The sequence below is a fragment of the Zootermopsis nevadensis genome, unplaced genomic scaffold (assembly GCF_977971745.1).
Source record: "Zootermopsis nevadensis isolate Lab colony 2312 unplaced genomic scaffold, Znev_1.0 Znev_ptg000019l, whole genome shotgun sequence".
NCBI classification, from domain to species: Eukaryota; Metazoa; Arthropoda; class Insecta; order Blattodea; family Termopsidae; genus Zootermopsis; species Zootermopsis nevadensis.
Genome location: NW_028259151.1, coordinates 2,463,464 through 2,489,354, shown reverse-complemented (window position 1 = coordinate 2,489,354; position 25,891 = coordinate 2,463,464). Strand labels below are relative to the sequence as shown.

The 25,891-nt window shown below is 38.8% G+C and overlaps 2 protein-coding genes across 2 annotated transcripts; both read right to left on the bottom strand.

Annotated features, from left to right (window-relative positions):
- Positions 1-2: 2 nt before the first annotated feature.
- Positions 3-10,313, bottom strand: LOC147873355 (uncharacterized). Its single transcript, XM_087351417.1, has 2 exons — positions 9,652-10,313; positions 3-161 (listed from the first exon to the last, which is right to left on the bottom strand). Exons 1-2 carry the CDS (start codon positions 10,238-10,240, stop codon positions 154-156), a joined length of 597 nt encoding a protein of 198 aa, XP_087207543.1. The 5' UTR covers positions 10,241-10,313; the 3' UTR covers positions 3-153.
- An 8,661-nt stretch (positions 10,314-18,974) lies between these two features.
- Positions 18,975-24,855, bottom strand: LOC147873354 (gustatory and odorant receptor 24-like). The gene is made up of 4 exons (XM_087351548.1): positions 24,799-24,855; positions 24,499-24,570; positions 20,798-20,887; positions 18,975-19,472 (listed from the first exon to the last, which is right to left on the bottom strand). Exons 1-4 carry the CDS (start codon positions 24,853-24,855, stop codon positions 19,371-19,373), a joined length of 321 nt encoding a protein of 106 aa, XP_087207674.1. The 3' UTR covers positions 18,975-19,370.
- Between the last annotated feature and the right edge of the window lie 1,036 nt (positions 24,856-25,891).

Here is a 25,891-nt window from a genome sequence, read left to right as displayed (position 1 = left end):
TTGTAAACACAAAATGTCGCTGACTGACAAGACATGACCCGGTGCTGTATGCTAATGGTATTTCACCCAGTTCCGATAGATCGCAACGCACTGCAGACGAAATAAATCCGATAACATGTTCTGCCCCGAGGTCCCGTTCTGCCCTGGGCTCCCCTAAATTTCTAAAAATATCAAAAAGTTTTTCTTGTAATCAAGTGTAAAATTATTCCGGAACATCAAATTATTCACCACGACAATAGAAAATTATACTCCGAAATTCCCGTTTGTATTTCAGAAGATAACATGACATGATATAAAATATTTAAATTTAATTTACTAATGAAATTTGTAGGCTTATGACTTTGTGTACACATGTGCGTAGGAATGTATTCATGATGTATGTGTGTATACAAGCTTACAGAGATGTTCCTAAGAGATGTACACACAGGGTTAACATTCTGTAAAGTAATATGTACACATCTATTTGGGACATTCCTCATGTATGCATTATCATTATTACTGAAATTCAAATATAGCTTCGAATGAAATGCATGATAGACTACATAATCGATCGCGGCTTATTTGATGCTATTATCACGGTCCTCGTTCGAGATAATACAGAAATCCACCAAGACTCTACACTTCAGAACTGTAATTCAGAAATGATGCAGCAGTGTAGCAATCATAACCTCACATATAATTCACAAAAGATTGAGAAAAATTAATACTGTCTGAATTCATGAATATGGGTCTCTTGTCAGCCTGCATAGAGCGACCTCATGTTGAGGTTGTAGGAGACAGACTCCAGTTACATGTGGTAGTTGCGAAGAACTAACTAACTAGATGGCTTACCGAACCTGAAGGTTCATCACCGAATTAAATAAAACCCTCCACCGGACTCTGCCTAGGCCAACAAAATCCAGTCTCCTTCAACTCCTATCTCCCATAGATCCCACTTTATATTATTCTTTCATCTACGTCTAGGTCTCCCAAGCGGTCTCTTCCCTTCAGGTTTCCCAACCAGTACCCGGTGCACACCTCTTGTCCCGTCAATACGCGCTACATGCCCAGCCCATCTCATTCTTCTCGACTTAATCACCCTGACAATACTGGGGGAGGAGTACAGATTTTTAAGCTCATCATTATGCAGTTTTCTCCACTCCCCATCGTCTTCCCTCTTAGAACCAAATATCCTCCTCAACACCCTTTTCTCAAACACCTGCAATCTGTGTTCCTCCCTCTGAGTGAGAGACTATGTTTCGCACCCATACAAAACAACTCCCATTTTTTCTCTAGTATCTGACGGAAGCAAAAGATCTGATCAATTGTTGAAGTGTTACGTCTGAACCCACATTGATGATCCCTAATTATTTCTTTCGCATATGGGGTTATTCTTGGCGAAAGAATGTTTGATAGAATTCTGTATGAGGTTGATAGCAGTGAAATTCCACGGTAATTACCACACTAAGTCTTGTCCCCCTTCTTATGAATAGAAATAATTATGGATTTCTTCCATTGTTGTGGCATCTCTTCCTTACCCCAAATTAACTGAATAAGCTTATGGATCCTCATATGCAACCCTTGACCACCTGTTTTAATTAATTCTGCTGGAATCTGATCAAAACCTGGAGATTTATAACTTTTCAACTTCCCAATGGCTACTTCAACTTCATCTAAACTAGGTTCAGGCACAAACAGTTCAGCTGTATGTATTTTAATCTTTCTAATATCACCAGTCTCATGAACATTTAAGAGCTTGCTTAAGAAATTTTTCCACATATTCACAATTTTTATTGTATCTGCAAACAAATTGCCATTATCATCCTTTACAAATTGATCTGGGGTTGATATCTTTTCTTAAAATTATTATATATATATATTTATTATTGACTGCAAATGGGTTTATACCCGGTGGCAGTGACCTACAATAAGATACAAAACAATGAGACACAACAGAATAATGAGATACATCAACACAATGAGACAGAACAAAACAATAAACAAAAGGACACAACAAAAACAATAAGACACAACCAACAATGAGATACATCAACACAGAGATAGAACAAACAACAACAAAAAATGACACAACAAAAACAATAAGACACAACAAACAATGAGATACTTCAACACAGAGACAGAACAAAACAATAAAATAAAAAAATAAAAAGGCACAACAAAAACAATAAGACACAACAAACAATGAGATACATCAATACAGAGACAGAACAAAACAATAAAAAAAGGACACAACAAAAACAATAAGACACAACAAACAATGAGATACATCAACACAGAGTCAGAACAAAACAATAAAAAAACCACAACAAAAACAATAGGACACAAGAAACAATAAGATACATCAACACAGAGACAGAACAAAACAATAAAAAGGACACAACAAAAACAATAAGACACAACAAAAAAAACATCCCACTCAAAATCAACCAACTCATAAATTACAAAACCATCCAACCTAAAGTACTTAAAAAAAAAAAAATAATACCACCTAGACATAAGACAATAACTGTAATGTATTATAAACGTCATAAACCGATGCACTCACACAACAATACAACATACCACACTCAAAATAAAACATCTGACACACCATACAAAACACACATCCACTAATTAATCACAATACTTAGAGTAGAATATAAAGTCCGCTCTCAGCACATGAAAATTTTATCCCAAAAAAAAACTACAGCCCTTCATCACTTGGAGACTAAGACACTTCACTTCCCTTCTCACCATTTATTCCCAACTTAATAACCCTTAGCTTGTAACTACTTTTCTGACCCTCTTTCTAAAGGTGCCTAATTTACAGGGGAAAGACTCTAGCAGGCCTGGAGGTAATTGGTTCCAGCTTCTTATGGTCCTATTTACAAAGGAATATTTGCCTACATCCGTTCTTTGTTTCCTAGTCCTAATTTTCCGAGTATGATCGTCCCTGCCCAGGTAGCATGGTTTTAATAATCTATCCTCTATCATTTTCCAAGCCCGGCCCCCTGTGTATGCTTTGAAAAGGGCGCACATTCGGGCTATCAATCTACGCTGTGCCAATGTTTCCCAACCAGATTCGTTCGTGAAATTTGCAAATTTAGCCGCTCTCTTCTGCACCCGATTTAGGGCTCTTACCTGTCCTTCCCTGTAAGGGTCCCAACACACAGCTCCATATTCAAGTATCGGTCTTACTAGCGACGTATAAGCTAAACGTTTCGTATTGTTATTTCCCTTTTTTAGTATACGCATTACGAAATGGAGAGCCTTCCATGCTTTAATTAGTGTATAATTCACATGATCTGCCCAGCTCAGATCACTGCGAATAAGAATTCCTAAGTACTTAAAGCTATTTGCCTCTGGAATTAATTGATACCCAAAAAAGTAACTCAGCTTATCCTTCACCCTAGCTCTATTGAAGCTGACTGCTTTACTTTTACCTGGATTTATCTTCATTTCATTTTCTACCGCCCATTCCCATAATCTATTCATATCTGTCTGTAACTTATCAATGTCACTACTATCCATTATTTTCCTGTATACTATACAATCATCAGCGAAAAGCCGTATATTTGAATCAATGTTTTTCCAAATATCATTAACATAAGCTAGGAATAGTAAGGGACCTAATACGCTCCCTTGCGGCACTCCTGACGTTACCCTGACTTCATTGGATAGTTGCCCGTCCACTCTGCAAGCGTCCTAAGAGAAATTCCTTTACCCATAACACTACCCTCAAGTCCACCGGTTGCAGCAATTTTTGTAATCAGCCTATCGTGTGGGACTAAATCGAATGCCTTTGAGAAATCTATTATAACCGCATCAGTCCTGATTCCCTCGTCTAATGAATCAGCAACATCTTGACAAACCGTGACTACTTGACTTTCGCATGAGTACCCAGGTCTAAACCCATGTTGACCCTCATATAACCACTCACTTCTTTCCCAGACTTGCCTTAGATACCCTGCTATAACGTGCTCCATTTGCTTAATGCCTCTGTACAGGTCTCTGATATTTTTTCCTTATTATTTGTCTCAAGTTCAGCAATTTTGTTCTTCAGGTATTCCATTTTCTTATTCCTAAAGGTTCTATTAGCCTCACGTCTCACGTTACATAGATTATCCGCATTTGTTTTGTTTGGGTCCTGCAATCATTAAAATTTGGTTTCCTTCCTTCGATCTATTAACTTGGAACATTCTTCATCAAACCACGGTTTATTTTGCTTTCTCCTGTAGTATCCTAGTTTCTCTTTGGCTGACATTTTTATGCAGTTTCTGACATTTTCCCACTTTCTGTTGATGTCCACACTTTCATTATCTTCATTCGTCTCTAAAATTTGAAACCTATTCGAAATTTCAAGTTGATATTGTTCCTTCGCCTCTCCCTCACTTAATTTTTTTCAAATCAAATCTTTCTGCGTCGAAATTTTGTTTAGTTCGTCTACTTACTGAAATCCGCTCCCTCACTTTTGCTACCACCAGATAATGATCAGTGTCACAATTTGCTCCTCTGAATGACCTCACATCAATTATATTTGTGTGCCTTCTGTTATTTACTAAAACATGATCTATTTGATTGTGTGTGCTGCCATCTGGAGAAGTCCAAGTGTATTTATGAACATCACGGTTTGGAAATTTTGTACTTTTTACAATTAAATCTTTTGACGTAGCGAAGTTTATCGCTCTAACACCGTTATCATTACTAAGTGCATGAAGACTCTCCCTGCCTATTGTGGGTTTGAAGATATCCTCCCTCCCAATTTTTGCACAGAAATCTCCTAGCAGAATTTTCATGTGATACTTGCCAAATGTATCAAATACTGATTCCAATTCTTAAAAAAAGCTATCCTTGATATTATGGCTTTTATCCTCAGTTGGGGCATGAACATTAAGGATAATGATGTCGCACCAACGTCCTTCCAAAATTACGTAAGACAACCGGTCACTAACAAATTCTACTGTCTTAACTGCTGCCCTAATTCTGCTATGAACAAAAAAACCCGCCCCTAACTGATGATTGTCATTCCCCTTTCCATAGAAAAATGTAAAATGGTCCACTGGGATCGTGCCCTCCCCCTCCCATCGCACTTCCTGCACTGCCACTAAGTCTAACTTATAATCCTCTAATTCCCTACTCACTGATTTCAGTGCCCCAGCCCTATCGAGGCTACTAATGTTCCAAGTACCAAATCTCATGTCCTTTCTCATTTGCCGTGGTCGTGCCAAAGAGTCCATCCTGATAATATAATCAAATATAATTTATATTCCTGTAATTATTTGTATAATTTAAAACAAAGCTTTGGTAGTAATTGCATAAAAGGAATCCGATTTGACCATCGGTCACAGACACCGTACGCTACTAGACAGCCAACTTACAGTATAATATATAATAATAATATTTGGTTTAGACTATATACAGAGATCTGTGGCCGCCTAACACCAGGTTTTCACGGCCACAGTCCTTACATACGTAGCACTATTCGCACTACTGCTTACTACAACTATTCACTAATGCTACTCTACATGACTATTCCTTAATCCCTAATACTATTTACATAACTCATCCGTATTGTTCTCGTGCCTTCTACCCCAGTGGCAGTTCTAAATTCCTAATTTTGACCTGTCTTTTACATCTTACTTTGTACAGAAATTTCCCTACATCCCTGACCTCCGTGTCATTCGTAGTGCTTAAAATTTTCTTGAAGGCCAACTCTTCGCCAACGGTGAACCACTTGTTCCTCAGGAGCTGTTCCCTCCACCTCCCGGTTTCCGTACACTTTAATAGTATGTGAATCTCGCTTTCTGTCGCCCCACATAAAGGGCATATTTTCCCATCCATGCCCCCCCTCATCCCTCTCAGCTTCCAAATACCCGCTCTGAACCATGCCCATCCCTCCCTCTCCGCCCTCGTACAGCAACCAATGTAGCCCTGTCTACCCCACCCTGATTTCATCTCCCCGTACAACGCCAGAGATCTCTTTTCTCTAATTTTAGCAAAAACGTTCTGTCGTTCTATAGCGTTGCACCTTTCCTTTAAAATTTCCCACGTCCTGCCCACACTTCTTCCTTGCGGATCCTGCCAAATATACCCCAACCCTAATTTATCTAATTCCTCTTTTACCCCCTTAGCCCATCCCCCAAATTTTCAAGTTCAGTACCTGCCAGTCGTAGCATCTCCTTACTAAATCATCCCTGTCCATTTGCAAAATCCTTAACCAAAATTTTGTGACCAACCCTAAAACCTTGCTCCTCCTGCTGTCTCTCCCCAGTTCCACTTCGGCTACCCCATTTGCTCCGACCCTTGGTATCCCTAGGACCTTCTTACAAAATCTCCCGTGGATTACATCAACTTCTTTCCATCCCTCCTCTAATCCCCATATTTCCGCCCCATACATCATTCTCGATTCACATACCATCTCGTATACATTTTCTAAAATATTTATCCTCATATGTGGCATTCTGGCTAAGCACTTATCTATCGCCACTAAGGCCTGCTTCCCCTTCGCCACTACTTTAGCCTTTTGTTTAGCCCACCCTCCTGTGCTTTCCAGGGTCACACCTAGGTAGCATATTTCCTTCACTGTTTCTATTAGTTTGCCATTTATAAACCACCTCTCATCCTTTCTCAATTTCCCTCCCCTCTTGCATACCAACACTTTCGTCTTCTCCAAGTTGCATTTCAAGTTGCATTCCTTGCAGTACTTCGCCACTTGGTTGATTCCCTTCTGCAAGCCGTTCACCGTAAACGACCCAAATGCTAAATCATCCGCAAACAACAACCCCGGAATTGATTCATCCCCTATCACAGGCGCGTGTACGTTTCCTTCCTGGATATAGTCGATAACATCATCAATAAAAATGTTAAACAGATAGGGGCTCAGACTGCACCCTTGCCTAACACCTCTACTTTGCTCCACCAGGTCCGTCACTTTGTTTTCTCCACACTTCACACAAAATTTGGTTCCCTCATACATTCTCTTGATACATTCAACCATTCCTCCACTCACTCCCTTCCGTCTCATTTTAAACCATAAGGCCTTCCTATCAATCGCGTCAAAGGCTTTTTCCAGGTCCACCAAACACCAGTATATACGGCCTCTTTTAACGCTTAGATACCTGTCAATTGCGGTTTTGATAATAAAGATATTATCTGTGATTCTTTTCCCTTTTACGAATCCCGCTTGGTACCTTGACAGGATCTTATTACCTACTAGCCAGTCTCTCAGCCTACCAGCCAAGGCGCTAGAAAATATCTTGCTTATCACCGTCAGAAGCGAAATGCCTCTGTAACTATTAGGCTCATTCTTCTTACCCTTCCCTTTGTAAATTGGACTGATAACTGCAACTCCCCACTCTGCTGGGAAATCTTTCCCCTTCTTAATTTTATTAAACAAAGTTGTTAAAGTTTCAGTTCCTCCTTCCACGGTGCAAAACATTTTCCACATCTCGACTGGTATCCCATCGACGCCAGTGGCTTTCCCATTTTTCATTTTTGATATACTTTGCCTAATTTCTTCTGCCGTAAAGTCCCTGTCCAGTTCCTCTATGTATTGGGAGCCCAGCAATTGCGTTGGGTAAACCAATCGCCCTTCAGCTGCCCTAGCGAACAGATCATGGAAGTGGTTCACCCACGCAGCTGGATTTACCTCATTCCTAAAAACGTTTTTCGCCACTATGTCCCTTATGGACTCCCATACTTTCTTTATCTCTTTATGCCTTACCAAATCGTTTATTCTTTCAGACTCCTTCTCTTGCCAAACCCGCTTCTTTTCCTTCATTATCTCCTCGTACATTTTTCTAGCTTCCCAATACCTTGCTCTACTCGCTTCGTCGTTTCTCGCCTTAAACTCTCTCAAGGCCCATCTGGCTAGTCGTTTGTTTTCCCTGCACTCCTCGTCGAACCAATGACTTCCCCCTCTATGCTTAACCCCTGTCCACCCCATTTTGATCCCCGCTCTCTTCACCATGGAGTACAACATATCTACCATCTTATTAACCTCCCCCTCCTGAGCCATGACCTGTATTTCATGCATGCATAAAACACTCCTATTATCCCTCAAAGCCTCCATGAAGTAATCTTTCCAGCTTTCCTTCCATTTGTATCTAACTATCTTTCGCTTCGGCCCTGCGACCTCTGTGTCCTTAACTACCTCTCCCTCTTCTTCGCTCCTAATTACTATGGTTAATGGCATATGACTACTAAGAATTTCCGTCCCTACTCTGAAATCCACCACTTCCCCTACCAACCCCTCCGACAACAGAGCATAGTCTATGACACTCTTCCCCAGCTGGCTGACATAAGTAAACTCCCCCTCCGTGTCCTCGCCGTATTTTCCATTCAGCATTTCTAGAAGGTTCCTTTCACAGAAATCGACGAGCTTCCTTCCTTCCTCATTACACATTCGGTCTTTACTCGATCTACCGCAAAACAGATCTTCATAGCCCTTGTCCACCTCATTAAAGCAGCCCCACGTGTGTGGCAGGTTTATCTGCTTTGTCCCCACCCGGCTGTTCATGTCCCCCACTATTAAAAATTCCGTCTCCACGAACCGGTCCCTCAACATCTTCATGTCCTCCTCCAACTCGGTTGTAAAATTGGGATTAAACCACCTTGAGCTTTGGGGCGCATTATACACAAAGCCCATACATATCTGGACCTGCACGCCATTGTGCCCTCTCACTCCTACCCATATTACCTCCTTCATGCCCGTCCTTATCTCAATCACCTTTCTGCTCATTCCCTCCCTTGTATAGATTACTAGTCCCCCCGGATTCCTACCGAATCTTGCGATTCTTCTTCTTTCTTTCCAAAAGCTGACAAACCCTTTAATTTCAAAAACCTCGCTTCCCGCCCAGCTCTCCGCAATCCCCACAATATCATGGCCACTCAGAAAATCTAAGAAATCCTTTGTGCCCATTTTACACTTAAGCCCCATTTTACACTTAAGCCCCTCCACATTCCAGAATCCTACCCTTAACAAACCTGCCACACTAACGCGGGCCTATGTTGAGCCACTTCTGACCCTCACTCCTCCACCTCCTCCTCCTCCCTCCCTGCCGGACACGTCACTCGGCTTCGTGAGCCAGCTCCTCAGGTTGTATTGCCTGCAGACCCTCTCACTCCGTGGTTCCGTTGTCAAGCCGTTGTCCTCCGCGCGGTCAGCTGGCCTCGCCCGCCTCGCAGAGGCTGCACCTCCCTGCGGCGTTAACTTTATAACTTGCGACGCGGTGTCCGTCCTCACCCTGCAGCCCAACCCAGCGTGCATAGTTTCGGTCGGTTTTTCCCGTGTAACGGTGCTCCTTTGCAGGGTATTGGCATCCGATCCACTGCTACCTGTTTTCCGAGGAGTCCTTCCCTCGGCGCTAGCCGACCTTCTGACCACAGGGGTGTCCACCCCCCTGTCCCGCGTTTCCAATTGCATGTTCCTTGAAAGGTATTCCAGGGCGTAGGCCCGCCCGTCCACCACCAGTTTATCCTTCTTCAAAAAAGCTCTGTGCCCTCTCCTCTTAGCATCTCGTAAATAGGGAATCAGCTCCCTCCTACACTTTCTTATTTCTGGAGCAAAATCCTCGTCTACACTTAACGTGGAGCCACTCAGGTGCTTAGTGTTCCGGAGTACCTCTAGCTTAGAAGCGAACGTGGTAAATTTCACCAATATCGGGCGCTCACCTCTGCTTCGACCCAACCGGCCTACGTAATCGATGTTCCCTCTCGTTTCCTTGAGGAACTTGCATACCGTATCCAGCGTGTCGAAGTAGCCCTCCTCTCTTTTCTCCACCAACCCGAATATAAGGATATTGTTCTTCCGATTCCCTTCTTCCAGCTGCCTAGTTTTATCGTCCATCCTCTGCTGCCGTTCCTCCCACTCTTTCACTACCCGGGTTATCTTCTTATAATCGCTGATCACTTCATTTATTGACGCGCTTAGCGTCTCCAATTTCGGTCCTAAGTCCTTCGTACCATTCCTCAAGTCACCTATTTCCTGGTTGTGCTTCTCCAAAAGCTCCTTGATAACTTTCGTCTCCCAAGCTTGGCTTTTAACATGGGATAAGATCTGGTCGATCTTGTCCTGATCGGTTGGCGGCCCCGGGTTTAGTTCCACTCCTCCAATCACCAGAAGAGTCGCTACTACCAGACCCAGGAACCACGTCTGTTGCCCTGCCAACTCAACTTTCCAGCTCCCTTCTGCGTGAATCCTCGCTTTCCTGGCTGCAAAAGCGCCAACTCTGGCCCTGTAACTTTCTAAGGTGACACCCATTGTTCCTTGAGCTGTAGAAACACGTCCGCTCGCCTTCGTAGCTACAACTGGACTCCGCAATGTAATGTAATGTTTTATAGGTAACTACAATGCCGAGTAAACAGATGACGTTTCCTAGGTAACAAAAATGCCGAGTAAATAGATGTTTCTTAGGTAACCATTATTGTCGATTTGTTGATAAACAGATGACGTTTCCTAGGTAACCATTGTTGTTTATTTGTTGATAAACAGATGAAGTTTCCTAGGTAACCATCTTACACATTTTCGTCACACTTTTTCGTCACACTTTTTTGCGGAATGACACTGACTCTAAATTATAGACGTATTTACGTGAAAAAATAACGGAATGACTACATTCATCTTTCTCAGGACAAAGACAAGTTACAGGATGTTGCGGACGTGGTTATGAACGAGAACTTTTGCAGTCCTTAACGCTGGGAAATTTTCTGTGTTTGCGTGCTCATTACAACGATTCGTTTATACTTCGGTTTCCACGTAATTAACGAGTAACAATTCGCTGCCACCAGCTTTACGTCAGCTCAGTGTCAATGTTCGTTAAATGATCTCATTTTCAGCGGTGGTCTATGTATTTAAAAGATTATGAGTTTATCCTTGTATAATTAAATATTTTGCACATATCTCAAGAAAAATAAATTGTGTTTAATGTAGGTGGTATACAATGTAAGTCTGGGGGTTACCGTGAGTTTGTGAATGCATGGATATATTTATTTTTAATACCAAGTACTTTCATCTTACTTTTGACAACTGAGATATCAGATCGGCACAATTTACGTACCTGTCTTTGGTATTTCAACTGGAAGCGCTCCCAGTAGACGTAGCAGATGAAATAATGGTTTAAACTGACTGTGATAGAAATCGCTCTCAAAATTTTCTTCATCCTTTGATAACCATTTTGTGTTTGTTGACGGTTTCCATAATATGTTATTTGTATTAAAAGAGATGTATTTTGACTGGACCATACGTGTATTCCTCATCACAAATCTACTTGCTCTTCATTTGTGTTTCAACAGGTGTTATAACCTACGTAACAAGTGGGGCAGAACACATTATATTGACGCCCACGAACTTTGTTTACATGGCTGTAAATGTATATCCTCATGGGGATAAAATAACATACTGATATTGATCGACTGTTTTATCATTAATATAATTGAAAAAGCGGGGTCTAGATAATAATGTGCTGTACGTCCCTTTTTCCAATTACTGCAATGCACATTTTGCTATGGGAAAATCTTCATCCTTACTAGAAGAATCGCGTGTGATACACCTTGTCTCCAACAAAAATTATAAGTTCAAGCATTATAATAAATGATAATCGGGTAGTTGATAATCAACCGGATGATTAGAAGAAAACTCGTTAATGAGTTCTTAGTGTAATACACGACACGTGGATCGCACTGTATGTTATGGTAGTTATACTGATATCCGCTGTATCGATACGTGTCCAGTTTTATGAACACACCTGCAAGTTTTGTATCAATCAGTCAACAGTGAATTGAAATTATTCAGGAAAATTATATATGTATAATGAGATGGGTGAGGTATATAGAAGGAAAGAGATATGAGATGTTTACAAACATATGTAGGAAACCCATTACGGGATGTATCATTACTTAAGATATTGGTTTTATGATGTTTTAAATGCATTTTAAATTAAGGATTGAGGCTGTGGAATGGATTCAACTGGCTCACGTTATTAATAAATTCTTATTTTGGCCTTTACGGAAATAAAAATTTGGTTCTATGAGAGGCCAGAATGTTCCAGACTAGGTGATAAACTACTACCGTCTCAAGTATAACTCTGCTGTGTAGAGTAAGATATCTAACGTTAATTTTTTCGGGCCGAAACATACACAGATGTAATATGTTTCTGAGAGCTAACATTACAAGAAGTTTGTACGATGCAGAGACAGAATACATGGCGGCGAAATGAAGCCAAAGTTACACTCTAAACAGAAATGGAATGAACAGGTAGAAAAAATATTTATTCAAGCTTTGCAGTTGTTTTTATTGGACGACGGAATTATCTTATGAAATTAATACAAAAAGGAATTAAAAATGGACACCAAAATATGAGGATGTGATATTCGAAATAGATTATGTATTTCTAGATTTTGAAACATCCGCAGTCCAGTGACGTTTGTTAACGAGCTGAATGTAGCTTTGAGTTTTATCTTCCACATTGTCAATATTATTTTGTGTTGCATCGACGTATGCTGTAAATGTGAGGAAATCAAGTATTTCATTTGTTTTCCGGTGTCAAGTTGTTCAACGGCATTCTTACCTGAATGTCCCGTCTTTTGAATCTAAATCTAGAGAAAAAATGTTATTTGAGAAAACATACTTCATGAGCGTTTTTGTTTCCCGAAGTAAAATATATATTTATATTGAAATAAATTAGTGTTACTAAAAATGTTAAGTCTTAAAAACACGCCCTCTCTAGGGCTAATACACCAATATATTTAATAAATATGCTTGGTCTTCGAAACAACGTTTTCGAGGGCTCACTAATTCAATTCAAAAATGCGACACAAGATGAAAAGTTAAAGCTTGTGGTGGTTGCTAATTTGAAACGTTCTGATTATCAATAAATTTCATGTATATGAACAAACCCAAATGACTCAACACACAAAACCAATTAAAGTTATTATATTAACTAAGATGGAATTTTAAGTTCCATTACGTCGGTAATTTCTAACACGGCCATAAAGATGGACTGGTTACGGATAATATTTCAAGAATAACGATGACTGTATTCCGGATTGTGATGCCGAAATATTGGTAACCATACAAAAGATCAAATGGTATCACAACCTCAAAAATATACTATATATATCAACATCTTCACCGCTGTGAGAACGTGAAATCTCATACTCTGCTTGGACGTTCAACACGTAATGATAACAATACTGTTGTTGTACCAATTACCTTAAATCGTCTGGCAAGAGTGCAGCTGGTAATTTTAAGGGCACTGAATGTCACACCCCGGAACGTGGATAATAAGTTCAGCTGCAGCAACATTATATAGAAGATGGGCATTCTCCACAGAGGGAAATATTGCTCGTGGATGTTTAATCCCAATGCCACAACCGTCATGAAGGACACATATAAAGAGTAAACAAAACACTGTCTCTTTAGCGAAAGACTCAGATCATCTCCAGTAACTCTCAGAAACAGGACCTGCAACATACATTGATTCTGTGTCAGTCCATGTTTTGCACGCCAAGAATTAAAATTTGGGCCGCCATGTATCTGCGATTTCGTATCGCGTTTTGGTATCTTTGGCTGAGTCGACTTTCCAAGATTATATCAGTCAAAATTTTGGCGGGAGAATCCTGGACAAAGAGAACACTTGGTACATCTGAACGTAAATGGGAAATGAAATTAAGATGAAGGTTATAGAAATTGCGTGTGTACCGGATTCATCTCCATAAGACAGGGTCCAGTAGCTGGCTTTTTGTGACATGTTAAAGAGCATTGGAGTTCGAAAAGACGTTTTGACTGACATTTTTACATAACTAACACAAACGAGGATATTTTAAATTGAGAAACCCAGATGGCTAAGAAATTCCCTGTCTTAAATGAAACTCCAAGTTTCGTTACGTGCTCAAAACAGCCCGCCACCGGTCTCTATCCTGAGCTAGATGCACCCACTTCACATTTCCATATAACTTGCTTTTACATCCATATTGTTATCTTGCCTTCTATATTTTAGGTATCCTACGTAATCTCAAAACTTACCATGTAGGATTTGAGGTTTTCACGAGTCTGAAGATTGCTGTCTTCTGAGTTCTACCAAACTACACGGCGCAACAACCCAGAAGACAGCAATGCTTTGTTTAATTGTAATTATCATAAAAATTATACTTTTAGAATAATTAGACTAACGTAAGTGTAAGTTACCTGAAACCAAATCCATTTGTCCATATACGTAAAAAATTAATGGCAGTCAAACCACATAAGAACAGGCAGACATCCGGAGAAAACCAGTGCATTCACCATCAGAGCACTTAAGATATATGTAAAGAAGTCGCCTTTCCTCCCAAGTAATTTCAACAGGATGTCACAAGCGTTGAAGTACGCCATTATTAATACCCAAATATAAATGCACACTGAGTAGGCCATGACCAAAGACAACACGCGAAACGTTGGTGTACCTGCGGTTGAAGAAGGAAAAGCAATAATTGAATCAATAAAATTATGAGTATTAGAACAGAATAGTCACAAAACTAGTACCGCTACAGAGTGCCCCAAAAGTCACGCAAAACACCCCTGACATATATTTTATATATATATATATATATATATATATATATATATACGTGTACATTCAAATCAGAAAACTAAGACAATGTTAAATTGTACGGCGAAAATATCCACCACAATCAGCTCAGCATGCATTTACTATTTTCCTCATGTTTCATGCAAACCAGTGAACAGTTTCTGCAGTGACGAGAACGTTTTACCAGACCAGATATATCGTTTTGTTTGGTACAGGAGCACAGGAAAAGTATTCCTAAAATCATTCTGGAGAGTTTAGTAAGAACGAGAAGCCACGTATTGTTCGACATTGAACAGTGATTGCTGTTGGCTGTTGGCACACAATAATGATTTAGAATTACACAAGTATTACTTACCTGACTTTGGTAAGTTAATAGGAAGTATCCCGCTATAATTCATTGCTCGTAAAATTGGTTTCATTTAGTTGAAGTAATGTTTATCTGTAAGTGTGAATTGTTGTGAGTACACTGCATGTGGTGAAGTAATGGCAGCAGGTTTAATAAGTCTTAAGAAATGCATGCCTCCATTTTCTGGACCAATTCGAGACATTGCGACAAACACTATCAGCTTTATCTTCAATAGAAAGAACCTGTCTTCTGTTTAGCTTTTTTTAGTATAAAGAAAATGTACCTTAGTAAGCCTTATATAAGAAGCTCTGTGCGAACACATGAATTATTGTTCTGAAAGCCTGTTAATTGCTTAAATTTAATTGCTTTATCTTACGATGTGATGAGCGCTAAAATATTACACACACACACACACACACACACACACATATATATATATATATATATAAATATATATATATATATGAAAGAGTTTTCTTATAATGAAACGTACAAATATTCAGGAACGTCAAATTTTACACCTAGAAAATACAAAATTATATTCCGAAATTCTAGTTTGTATTTCAGAAGATAACATATGATATAAATTATATAAATTCTATTTACTAACGTCATTGGTAGGAATATATTCATACTGTGTGTGTGTGTGTGTATATAGTCTTACAGAGATGTTCCTAAGAGATGTATACACACAAGGTTAACATTCCGTAAAGTAATATGTACACATCTATTTGGGACATTCCTCATGTATGCATTATCATTATTACTGAACTTCAAATATAGCTTTGAATGAAACGCATGATAGACTACACAATCGATCGCGGCTTATTTGATGCTATTATCACGGTCCTCGTTCGAGATAATACAGAAATCCACCAAGAGTCCACTTCAGAACTATAATTCAGAAATGATGCAGCAGTGTAGCAATCATAACCTCACATATAATGCAACGAAGTTGCAGAAAAATAATACTGGCAGAATTCGTGAATGAGGGGCTCTTGTCAGCCAGCACAGCGCAATTTTTGTTGAAGCTCCAGTTATGGGCGGTAACTGCGAGGAAATTGATTAAAGAGATCTCAAGAGGGCAACCGACAAAAGGTGGTTCTGAGCGGTCCTCCGAGAACGTCTGGAAAACGACGGGGTGACGGCTGGGATAATATTAAAATCGGCCTCAAAGGAAATGGTAGGGAGGCTGTGGATTGGATTCATCTAGTTCATTTGCAATGCCATATGTCAGACTCCTGCAAACTCGATAACAAAAACAAACACAAAAAAGCAGATAACTTATTAACCAGATGAACAAGTGTTAGCTGCTCAAGAAAGACTCTTGTTCCTAGCAGAAAAATAAATTTTTTGTGTTCTTTATAAAATCTGACTCTTAGTGATTTGTAATGATTTTGTGTTTATCTACTTAAAAAATTCGCCATGTTGTGCTAAACTAAATAAGAATTCTATAAACGTCAAGAATATCCATACAAAAATGTAATATTTGGGTTATATTCGGCGTGTCCTAGTAAATATTCATAATTCTCACCGTTTGTGATTTGTGTCCAAACATCTCAGTGAGACATTTTTACTTACATTCGAGCCTGGAAAATGACCGGCTTTAATGAAGTAGTGTTCCAAAAATCCAAACTTAGGATATCCGACATTCCGTTTCATCCGAGGAACCTGTCGGAACGCTCCATTATATGTACACTCAACTCAGAAAGTAGACGAATGAATTACACTATTGAGACTGCGCTTGTTTACGTTGAACGACAAAGAAAGGCGAGCGATAGAAACGCACTGCTGTTCCCAGAATGGCATGACCTTGCAGCAAAGAAAAATAAAAACTTTCATTTACATTATGTTAAATACTGTTTTGTTTATGAGATTTTTTGATGCCATATTGTATTTCCTTCTCAATTTAGCAATATCTTAAATTGAGTATTAAACTGATTTTACGCTCATCTGATTCAATAGACCTCTGTTTTTTTTAGGGTCCCATTTAGGTCTGGACTCTGGAACCTACTGTAAATATATCACGCAGTAAACACTAAAATAGGCAACAAAATTGAGTGATTCATAGAGAAAACTGTTGATAGAAACAGCTGAGAGAAGTTATTGTAAATGTATACATCATTGGTCAGTGTGTCACTACATGACTTCATCAGCAATAAATGAACATTAACACCAAAACGCTGGAATCTACTTATGAGTCTACAGGACTAAACTTAGGATTATTTTTCGATCTGTGCTTCTGTCCAACAAATTACTACAGGCAACTTTTGTTGTCACCCAAACGTGCTACAATACTTCATAGCCAAACTCCCATTTTTTATCGTATCAGACGAAATCGAAAAGAAAGCTTCTTGTGAAGTACTTTACATTCTTCATTTTTCAAAGACGAAGTGTGTCTGAGATAAAATATAATGAGGAATTTTTAACTGTGCGCAATTTTATTTATAGAAATCTCAAAAATAATTTTATTTTTGAGAATTCTGTAAATAATATAAAATATCTGGTGGATAACACCAGATTGTTTGGATCCGGGAGAATTCTTTTTTTGTTTCTGTGGAACAGTAATATTTGTTAGTGGTAATATTGTCTTACGATGTATTGTAATTTCCGAACAATATACTGCGTCTTCTTAGTGGCAAAATAGAACGTAGTTTCGAGTTACACTGCACATAGACACATTCAGCCTATTAAAGATATCATTCCATGCTGAATTAAATTAAGTTGTCTTTGCTGCTTTTGCATACTGAAATAATTAAGTAAGTAAGTAAGTTTAGCAGGTAGCCTACCTAATACGTCGCTGGTAGCCGGGAAGTTAGACTGCCTGAAACGGAGGATGCGCACTGCGTTATTGTTTCGGAGTTTTATCATTCTGGTTGTCTCGTTTCCGAGGCTGTTTGAAGGGTAGGCGTGTTTCTGAAAACTATGTATTCCGGTAGTAGCAGTGACGATGAAGAATTATTTTATAGCTGTTTCTAAATTCTTCTGATTCTTGCAAGAATCATCTCTGCTGTATTATCAAGTGCGTACAGTAATGTTGACAAACGTTTCGGAGAATATCACCATCCTTGTAAAAAATTACGAAATTATTGAAGTCGATTTTTCGAATATTTAAGAATAGATAGGGATATAGGGATTAGCTCTATCGATTGGGCCGAACAGAGTAGGTTTTACCTGAAGACTCCCATCTCCGTAACGTCGTGCTTTTATTGATTTTATTTAATCTTGGACGATGGATAATGTACAGAAAACAATTTTCTCCATGTCATAATAGAACTTGAAACCTTTGATAAAATTTTGAGTGTGAGAAGCAAAAAGATGCACAGAAATGGAAAAACTGTCATAGAAATCAAATCGTGAAGAAAGGACTTGTGCTTAAATTGAGGAGCGGTGAAATAATTTTTGTTCCAGTGAGCAGTAATGTATATATTAGTCAAAATAGATAGATAGGCCTAATTATTATTATTTGTATTTTACAATATATCGTTAATTCCGTAATTTTCATTACATTATAGTCTTTTCCCATATAGGAACTTAGCTACCGGTGCTTCATTTAGGCACCTGCCGTATAAATTTGGAATGGGTGTTTCTAAGTTTGGACTAATTATAAAGGAGACTGTATAGCTCTTGTGTTGCAAACTCTGCATATGCCGTCGCCAACAGTAGAAAGATTAAATAAAACTGCAGAAAAATATCGTAGAATTTGGAACTTTCCACAGTGCCTTTTAGCATATTCCCTTTGTCTGTCCTGCAAATTTAGGGCACAATAAATGCACTTCAATTACAAGTCATACTATTCAATTGAGCTAAAAGGCGTGGAGGATGCTGCCTATAACTTTACAATTATTCTTTTCATTGGTTACGATAAACAAAGTAACGCTCTTCCGTCATGTTTGAAGTGTTGAGCAGCAAGAGCCTCAACCCACTTGAAGGTTCTTTACTAACTCACCCAAGTCTCTCCTGATTCACTGCTAGATAGGTCTAGCAGTCTAATCATGAATGAGTAGAAATTGTCTCGGCGCAGTGGGCTGGTCAGTCACTATTCACAAAATGCAAGCTTAAAACGACTAGGAAAACGTCCGAAATGGAGGTGGCGAAGACCCATAACTGGGTTGTAGAGCCAAGAAAGAAGAGAATTATTAAAGTGCGATACGTGTTTATTACAGGCGAAATATAACCTCTGATTCATAGTGTACTCAAAACATACAGTGGTAAAAATCTTGATGTAGACAGTGTCTACTACAACAAACCATCCAAGGAACGTTGTTTTGCGTATATAATGTCTCGTCTAATTTGCCTTTGAAATTTCAATAGGTATTTTATAAACGTCAAACAAATAATACATACTAACATGGACAGACATGTTTCAAATGTCTTTTTTATTTACGGACATTCTATGTGTAAAAGTCCGTACGCTAGGTTCTTCTACAACATAGGTCTAAATGTACTGGTTCCCTTGTGGAATTTCAAATGCTTAAATGCTATTTAGTGGTATTCTGAGTTGCATTCATTTGACGGTTGTTAGGCTGTCCCATTCCAAACTGCAGTAGAACTATCATATACGTCACTATTGTAGACGAATACTGCAAGAAAGCAGTGAGACACTCAGTAAGAAATTAGAACTAGGATAAATTGATCAAATAACCACAATAGAAAATGATCTGGATGTTTAAAATAGTGTTTTTATAGTTGTCTTTTACGAATTATGTGCACCTGTGATTGTCTCCTTTTGACCAGCGTATCATCCATTGTTCAATATATGTAACATTTTTATCAATTATTCAGTTTCTTTATATGATCAACTATGTGTTTCAGTCTGTAACCAAACAGTGCTTTTATAGCATTACACAAGTGGGATTAAACACTAGCAGGTGAAACGATAATAAAAGGTGGTTCTCTACATGTTAACCGCTTATATCCAAGGATTATTTGACATAGATTACATATTTAATACAATAGTAAAATTAAACATGTATTGGAATTGAATTTGACATTGAAAAACGGTCTGAGACATGTGAAGTGCACAACGTATTTGAAAGTTGTCGTGGGTTTTGCGGAGCTCGAAATTACATATTTATCATTCTGCTTCCATACAGAAAGTGGGCTATTCTTTGAACATATCGAGTAACAATCCACATTTCAAAGAACATCCTGCACCACAGAGTTAGATAAAAGTACCTATTATATCTTCCAGAAACGTTTGCAAGATCAAATATTTTAAAATTACAACAGCGGATCGTTTGCAAAGGACGGTGGAGAGGATTACATTAGGTGAATGCGTCATATTGTTCAGTTTGTGTTGTATCTAAAAGCGTAAATATTACAATATACAAAAAGGGATGATTCCTAAAATATAAAGAACTCTGAATTCTTAAAGTCTTCTAAGGGCAAGAAACTTAATCCTGTCTCATCAAAGGAAAATAATACATATAGAAAATTATAAGGGTAAACAAATCAAGGTATATGAGATGAACAAGGAATGTAGCCCGCTTGTCTGGGACAAGAACTGCATAAACAATTTCAGTCGGAGACAACTGAAGGGCGGAGACCTCTTGGGAGACCTGTACTTAGATGGGAGATAAATATTAAAATTGACCTTAAATATTTATGTTTAAGAATGTAGAATAGAATCATATGGCATGTTAGTGTCGCTGACATGCTGTTTTGAAAATCACACAATTTTGATGATTTGCAAAATCTGATAGTTTCCTCATTTCAGCGACCATCGTTTTTACAAGGACTGTTGCCCGTGATGTTACAAATACGAGACCCGTATTTTTTGTTTTATTTACGACGGTGGAGTGTGATATATTAATGGATAAGACCAAAGCAAGACAATTCAAAATGGGTACTGAAGGGCGATCATAACGCAGATGCAGTTTAGTTGATGTGACGGTCTCAAACTTACCGATCTGAGCATTTCCCTGTTTACATCGAAGAATCCAGCCACTGATATCACTGGGGGATGCGATGATATTGTATTCAGGAAAGCGTTCACCTGCAATGAACAACAGTTAAATGCCTCTGAAATGGGGAAAAATATGTAAGGAATAAGGGAGTCGTAAGTTGTGATTAGCTTCGCAGAAAGGCTACTGGAGTATTATGCGTGTTCAAGAAGTTTTGGTATTGAGTTACTTGTATTATAACAAATAACGCATGTGGTAAATGAATATAAACCATTATAGCGCTAAATATGATGAAACCGACGGTTAGAATGCGTAAAATGTAAGCGTCATTTTGAGAGAGAAATAATTGTGCATGCTTTAGAGCATTGTGGTAACTATATGTACCACTTTTTTTACAGTTAAATAACTCAATATTTTGCCATATACATAGTGAGTCAATAGTATGTTTACTAACTTTGTGTTGCTTGTTCCTGAATTAAAAATAAGAAAAAAATGTTCCTATGAACACGTGATTACAAATGCACATTTTTCAAAATAATAGCCAAAAATAATTTTCAATGTATGCCAAGTATAAGGACAGGGATGTTTATTATTCTCCACCCATGCACGAGCACGTCGTACACAGGACTGACGAATTCGTTCGTACACACCAGGGTTTCGAATCATCTATCTTGCATTTCGCACTCGTACCCATAGGTCGTCTTTATTGTTTACGATGTTACTTAAACGACGGACTTCAAGTGACTCCACAAATAAAAGTCCAATGGAGTCAGGTCCGGTGACCTCGGTGGCCATGATACTGAGCCACCACGCCTAATCCATCGCTGAGGGAACTGTTCATTGAAATGTTCTCTGACGTGACGGGAGAAGTGTGCTGGGGCCCTATCGTGCCTAAACCACATTTGTTTTCTTTTATTTAGTGGTACATCTTAAAGGAGACGTGTCAAGTGACATCTTAAGAATCGCCGATGTGAAGGTCCTCTTACACGTGATGAAAGCATGTATGAACCAATAAGCATGCTGCCAACAATTTCTCCCCAAACGTTTATTGAAAATCTTTACTGGAAGCTAGATTCACTTTGATGTAAAGTAATTCACTGAATTTTAATTTTGGTTATTATTTCGAAAATGAAAGATTTGCGACCCCATGTTCATAGGTATTTTTTTCTCCTATTTTTGATCCTCAAACACGCACACACTGATTGACACTTATTTGTATACAGCGTTCCCACAACAGGGTGTTCATAGCTTTACTACCGGGTCTTCAATTTATGCGGTAACGGCCTTGCTTGCATTGCGTGTTCGGCCGGTACACTGTTGACGTGGGCGGGACTTGTGCGTGTTCTTCCCATGAGACACCAGGGAATCAGTTTCATTGCGTCTCTCGTCGCGGATTGACGTTGATAATATGGTGTATAGTATTAAGCAACGTGTGTTCTTAGTCGAAACATATGCCAAATATTCATCCTACGGAAGATTCCGCCGTAAATTTCGCAGACATTTTCCCGGTGTAAGTGTTCCTAGCAGGCCCATGATAGAGAGCTTAGTAAAAAAATTTCGTAGTATGGGATCATTTTTGGATAAAGGGAAGAACAGGAAACGACAATTCATTTCGGCAATATCCCAAGAAGAGCTTCGGCGAGTATTTAGAAATATGTTAACGAGATGTGAAGCTTGCCTGCAAGCACAAGGAAGTCACTTTGAACATCTTTTGCGATTTAAGGTAAGAACAATTAACGTAATAACATGTATTAGTGACGAGAAATATTCGTAGTTCGCTGTTACTAGCGGCACTGAAACTGATTCGCCGGTGACTCACAGGAAGAACACGCGCCAGTCTGCCGACGTCAACAGTGTACCGGTCGAGCACGCAATGCAAGCATGGCCGTTACCGCATAAATTGAAGACCCGGTACGTGCTCTCGGGGTAATTATAAGTAGAAAAGTTCAAATAAACATGGGTCCTATCTGCAACGGTTTGCCTAGAAAATGAGAATGGGCACGTTATTAGATTTGTAACTTTTACATTATTTCCATTTAATTTTAGGTCACACTGTATTTATCATTATTATTATTAAGTTCAGACTAACTCTGAATTGCATTTTGAATTACTTACGTTATTTACGTGATTGGAAATAACCACCCTGATTGTAGATGCACAGTTGAGCCCTTCGTGTAATTGAAGTAACAGCCCTCTTTACACAATCATGATCATTTTTGATTCTGACATCGGAGTCAATTATTCGATTGAGCAAATCAGCCCTACTGTCTGACTTGATGTCTAACACCAGTGATTTCATGTGTCTCCGGAGAAAGCAGTGGACTACATCGAACAATCTGAAGGTTTGGAGAATGTTGATTCAGGAATGTAGTCACTTGCCTACCAAACTGAGAAGGTGCTTCATCACGCTACAGTCACGTCTTTTGCCTGGTTAGCAGAGGAACATCTTCCAACCCTAATGGCAGCTCTTCCTGAAGGACACCCAAGTAGCGCTGAGATGTCAAGCGGTCTTCAAGCACTGACTGCACTGAGACTTGCCCACGAGCGCCACGTGCGCAGCTTTGTGAACTAATTTCTCAAACTCAGTCAATGCATAGTGAGTGCTGAGCATTTTCTTGAGAAACCGTTGGAGATCCGATTTTTGAACTTTCAGAATCAAACTGATCCCAAGAACACGTAGTTAAGCTAAGGACATTCTATTGCAGGACAATCTGTATATTCTTTTGGTATCAAAATTGAATAACGATTATTTTCCGTAACATCATTAAGGTACTGTAATTTGCATATTGAAGCGGTGCGTTGGAAGTAATTCTAATTTGAAATTTGTAAAAGACCTTACAAATATTAAAAATAGTTTTAACTCTAAAATAACTGTTTTGTCGGATATTGCGGCGTGTAGTTCCGTGGAAAGTGACAGACGTTTTAGAAATCCCATATTTTCGACTTGCTTATGTCATTATTGTGTTTATTTGCACAATGTACATGAAATGAACGCAAATAGGGCTAGTAACTCCACATGACTCAGCTCGAGAACCACTAGATGGTTTTGGATGAAATTTGGTATGCAATTGGCGATTGCCTTAAAATAGTGATTATCAGTTTCTTTCAATCAGTAATAATCAACATGGCGAGCAAAGAAACTTGTTATTTGTATCGACATAAACTCTACTTGCGATAAGGCCATACAATGACGTATGTTTATAGATTTTTGGGAAATACAAAATTTTGGTACAATAATTATTTATATAGTGTAGAACAACAGCATGGAAAGTGCATAAGAAAAGAAAAATAATTTGACATGGCTAGGATTCGATCTTTGGTTTCCAACATTGCGAAACCGTTATCCCACCAAAGAGCTAATGTTCATTCTGACGAATCGGTGTTGTTTAGAGTACTTACAAATAAGTTTCAAGAAATACTACAAACATAGTTAATAGGTTCTATAACTGAATTAGAGAAATTTTCTTTCTGTGCATAATGAACAAATTTACCGAGACTGATTTTATGCAAATATTAGTAAATTTTCTTGCCTTCATTTCTCAGTCATCTGCGTCTGCCCAACATGCGGGAATGTGTTCTGTCGTCTTTCTTCCTGTGAGCGCACAACAGGAGATCAAGAAAGTTATTAACACGGGCTGGACCACCTTGAAAAACCGACCCACCTTTAGCGCCAGCGAATGTCGTGTTTCTGAAATATTCTTACCTCTATCAAGACATCGTGATTTTCTCTCGACGACATGATGAGCTGCAATTCTTCTTCTATTTCCACTTTAACCTACGTAAAGGAGCAAACCATAAGCGAAACATTAAAATATCTAAATTGATATATAGACTAGAAACATAACTTGAGAGCGTACAACGGACTAAAAACGCAATTTTGCTGTTGGTTTTTACACAGATTGCCTCTGACACCATATTTTATAGATTAATTGGTTCCACTATGCCCACCAAGATCGCCTAACCCCAGGAGGTGTGCAACGTAATCAAAATTTAATGCAGTTACGTCAATGATTAGGGTGAGATCCAAGTACCACACATACAACGACGATATTGCCGTCATATTGGGCAAATAGAACGGTAATTTGGGGCGTGTCAGCTGCAAGGCCTTGAGGTTAGTTAAGTACTCAGTAGAACCTTATGTTACAATAGCCTTACATTTAGATGAACGATGTGTGCAGCATTACAGGTGACATAGAACGTACATCCTCCAGTCACTGATCCGATACCCATTCCAATCGACTGAATAGGTATTTCCGCTTCGCTAGTAATCCCGTACAAGAAACCATACAAGGACATGGTCATTAAGAACAGATAAACAGCGAAGAATATGCAAGAAGTTTTTTCCATGGCTCCACCTAAAAAATAAAAATTGAAGGATGTACCTTGATCCTTGAATGTCTTTAATGGATGTCACTGGAAATATTTCTTCTGAACAAAATTACATTCAAGGTCATGTTAAGATTGAAATACTTGTTACCATTGGGTTTAATATATTGTATCCTCCACTATACGAACTGTGATAGACCTACAAGTACAGTAAAACCCCTCTAGTTGGACACCCTATATCCTGGACACCCCTCTATATTGGACACTTTTAATTGGAACCGGCGAATATCCTATAATTTTACATGTCCACAACACCCTATATCTTGGACACCCCTTTATCCTGGAACTTGAACACCCCTTTTGTTGTAAGTTGGACAGGTTCATGCACTTAGCTTCAATGCTTTTATGGGAAACTTTTTCAGTTAGTATTTTGTTGTTTGAATTTATGACTTATGAATGCCTTCTACCTGAGGATTACCTTATGGTTGAAGGTGTGAGACTTTGAACACATCAATGGAATTATTTTGTTGAACCCTTCACTGGACACAGTACGTATTACTGGTACAGTTTTAACTTTGTCAGTACTGTGCTTGCAACTGAGTTAAACAGTGTTAACAGAAATTGGAACGGTTTGCTTTCGCTCATAACCAACAAGGAATGGTTGAAACCTTATTGGGATTGCCTCGAAAATTAGAAAGAGGATGGACAAATTCAAAGATAAAAGCAAAAAAGCAGTGTCTTGTGACGGACGTTTTTACAAGAAATAAGTT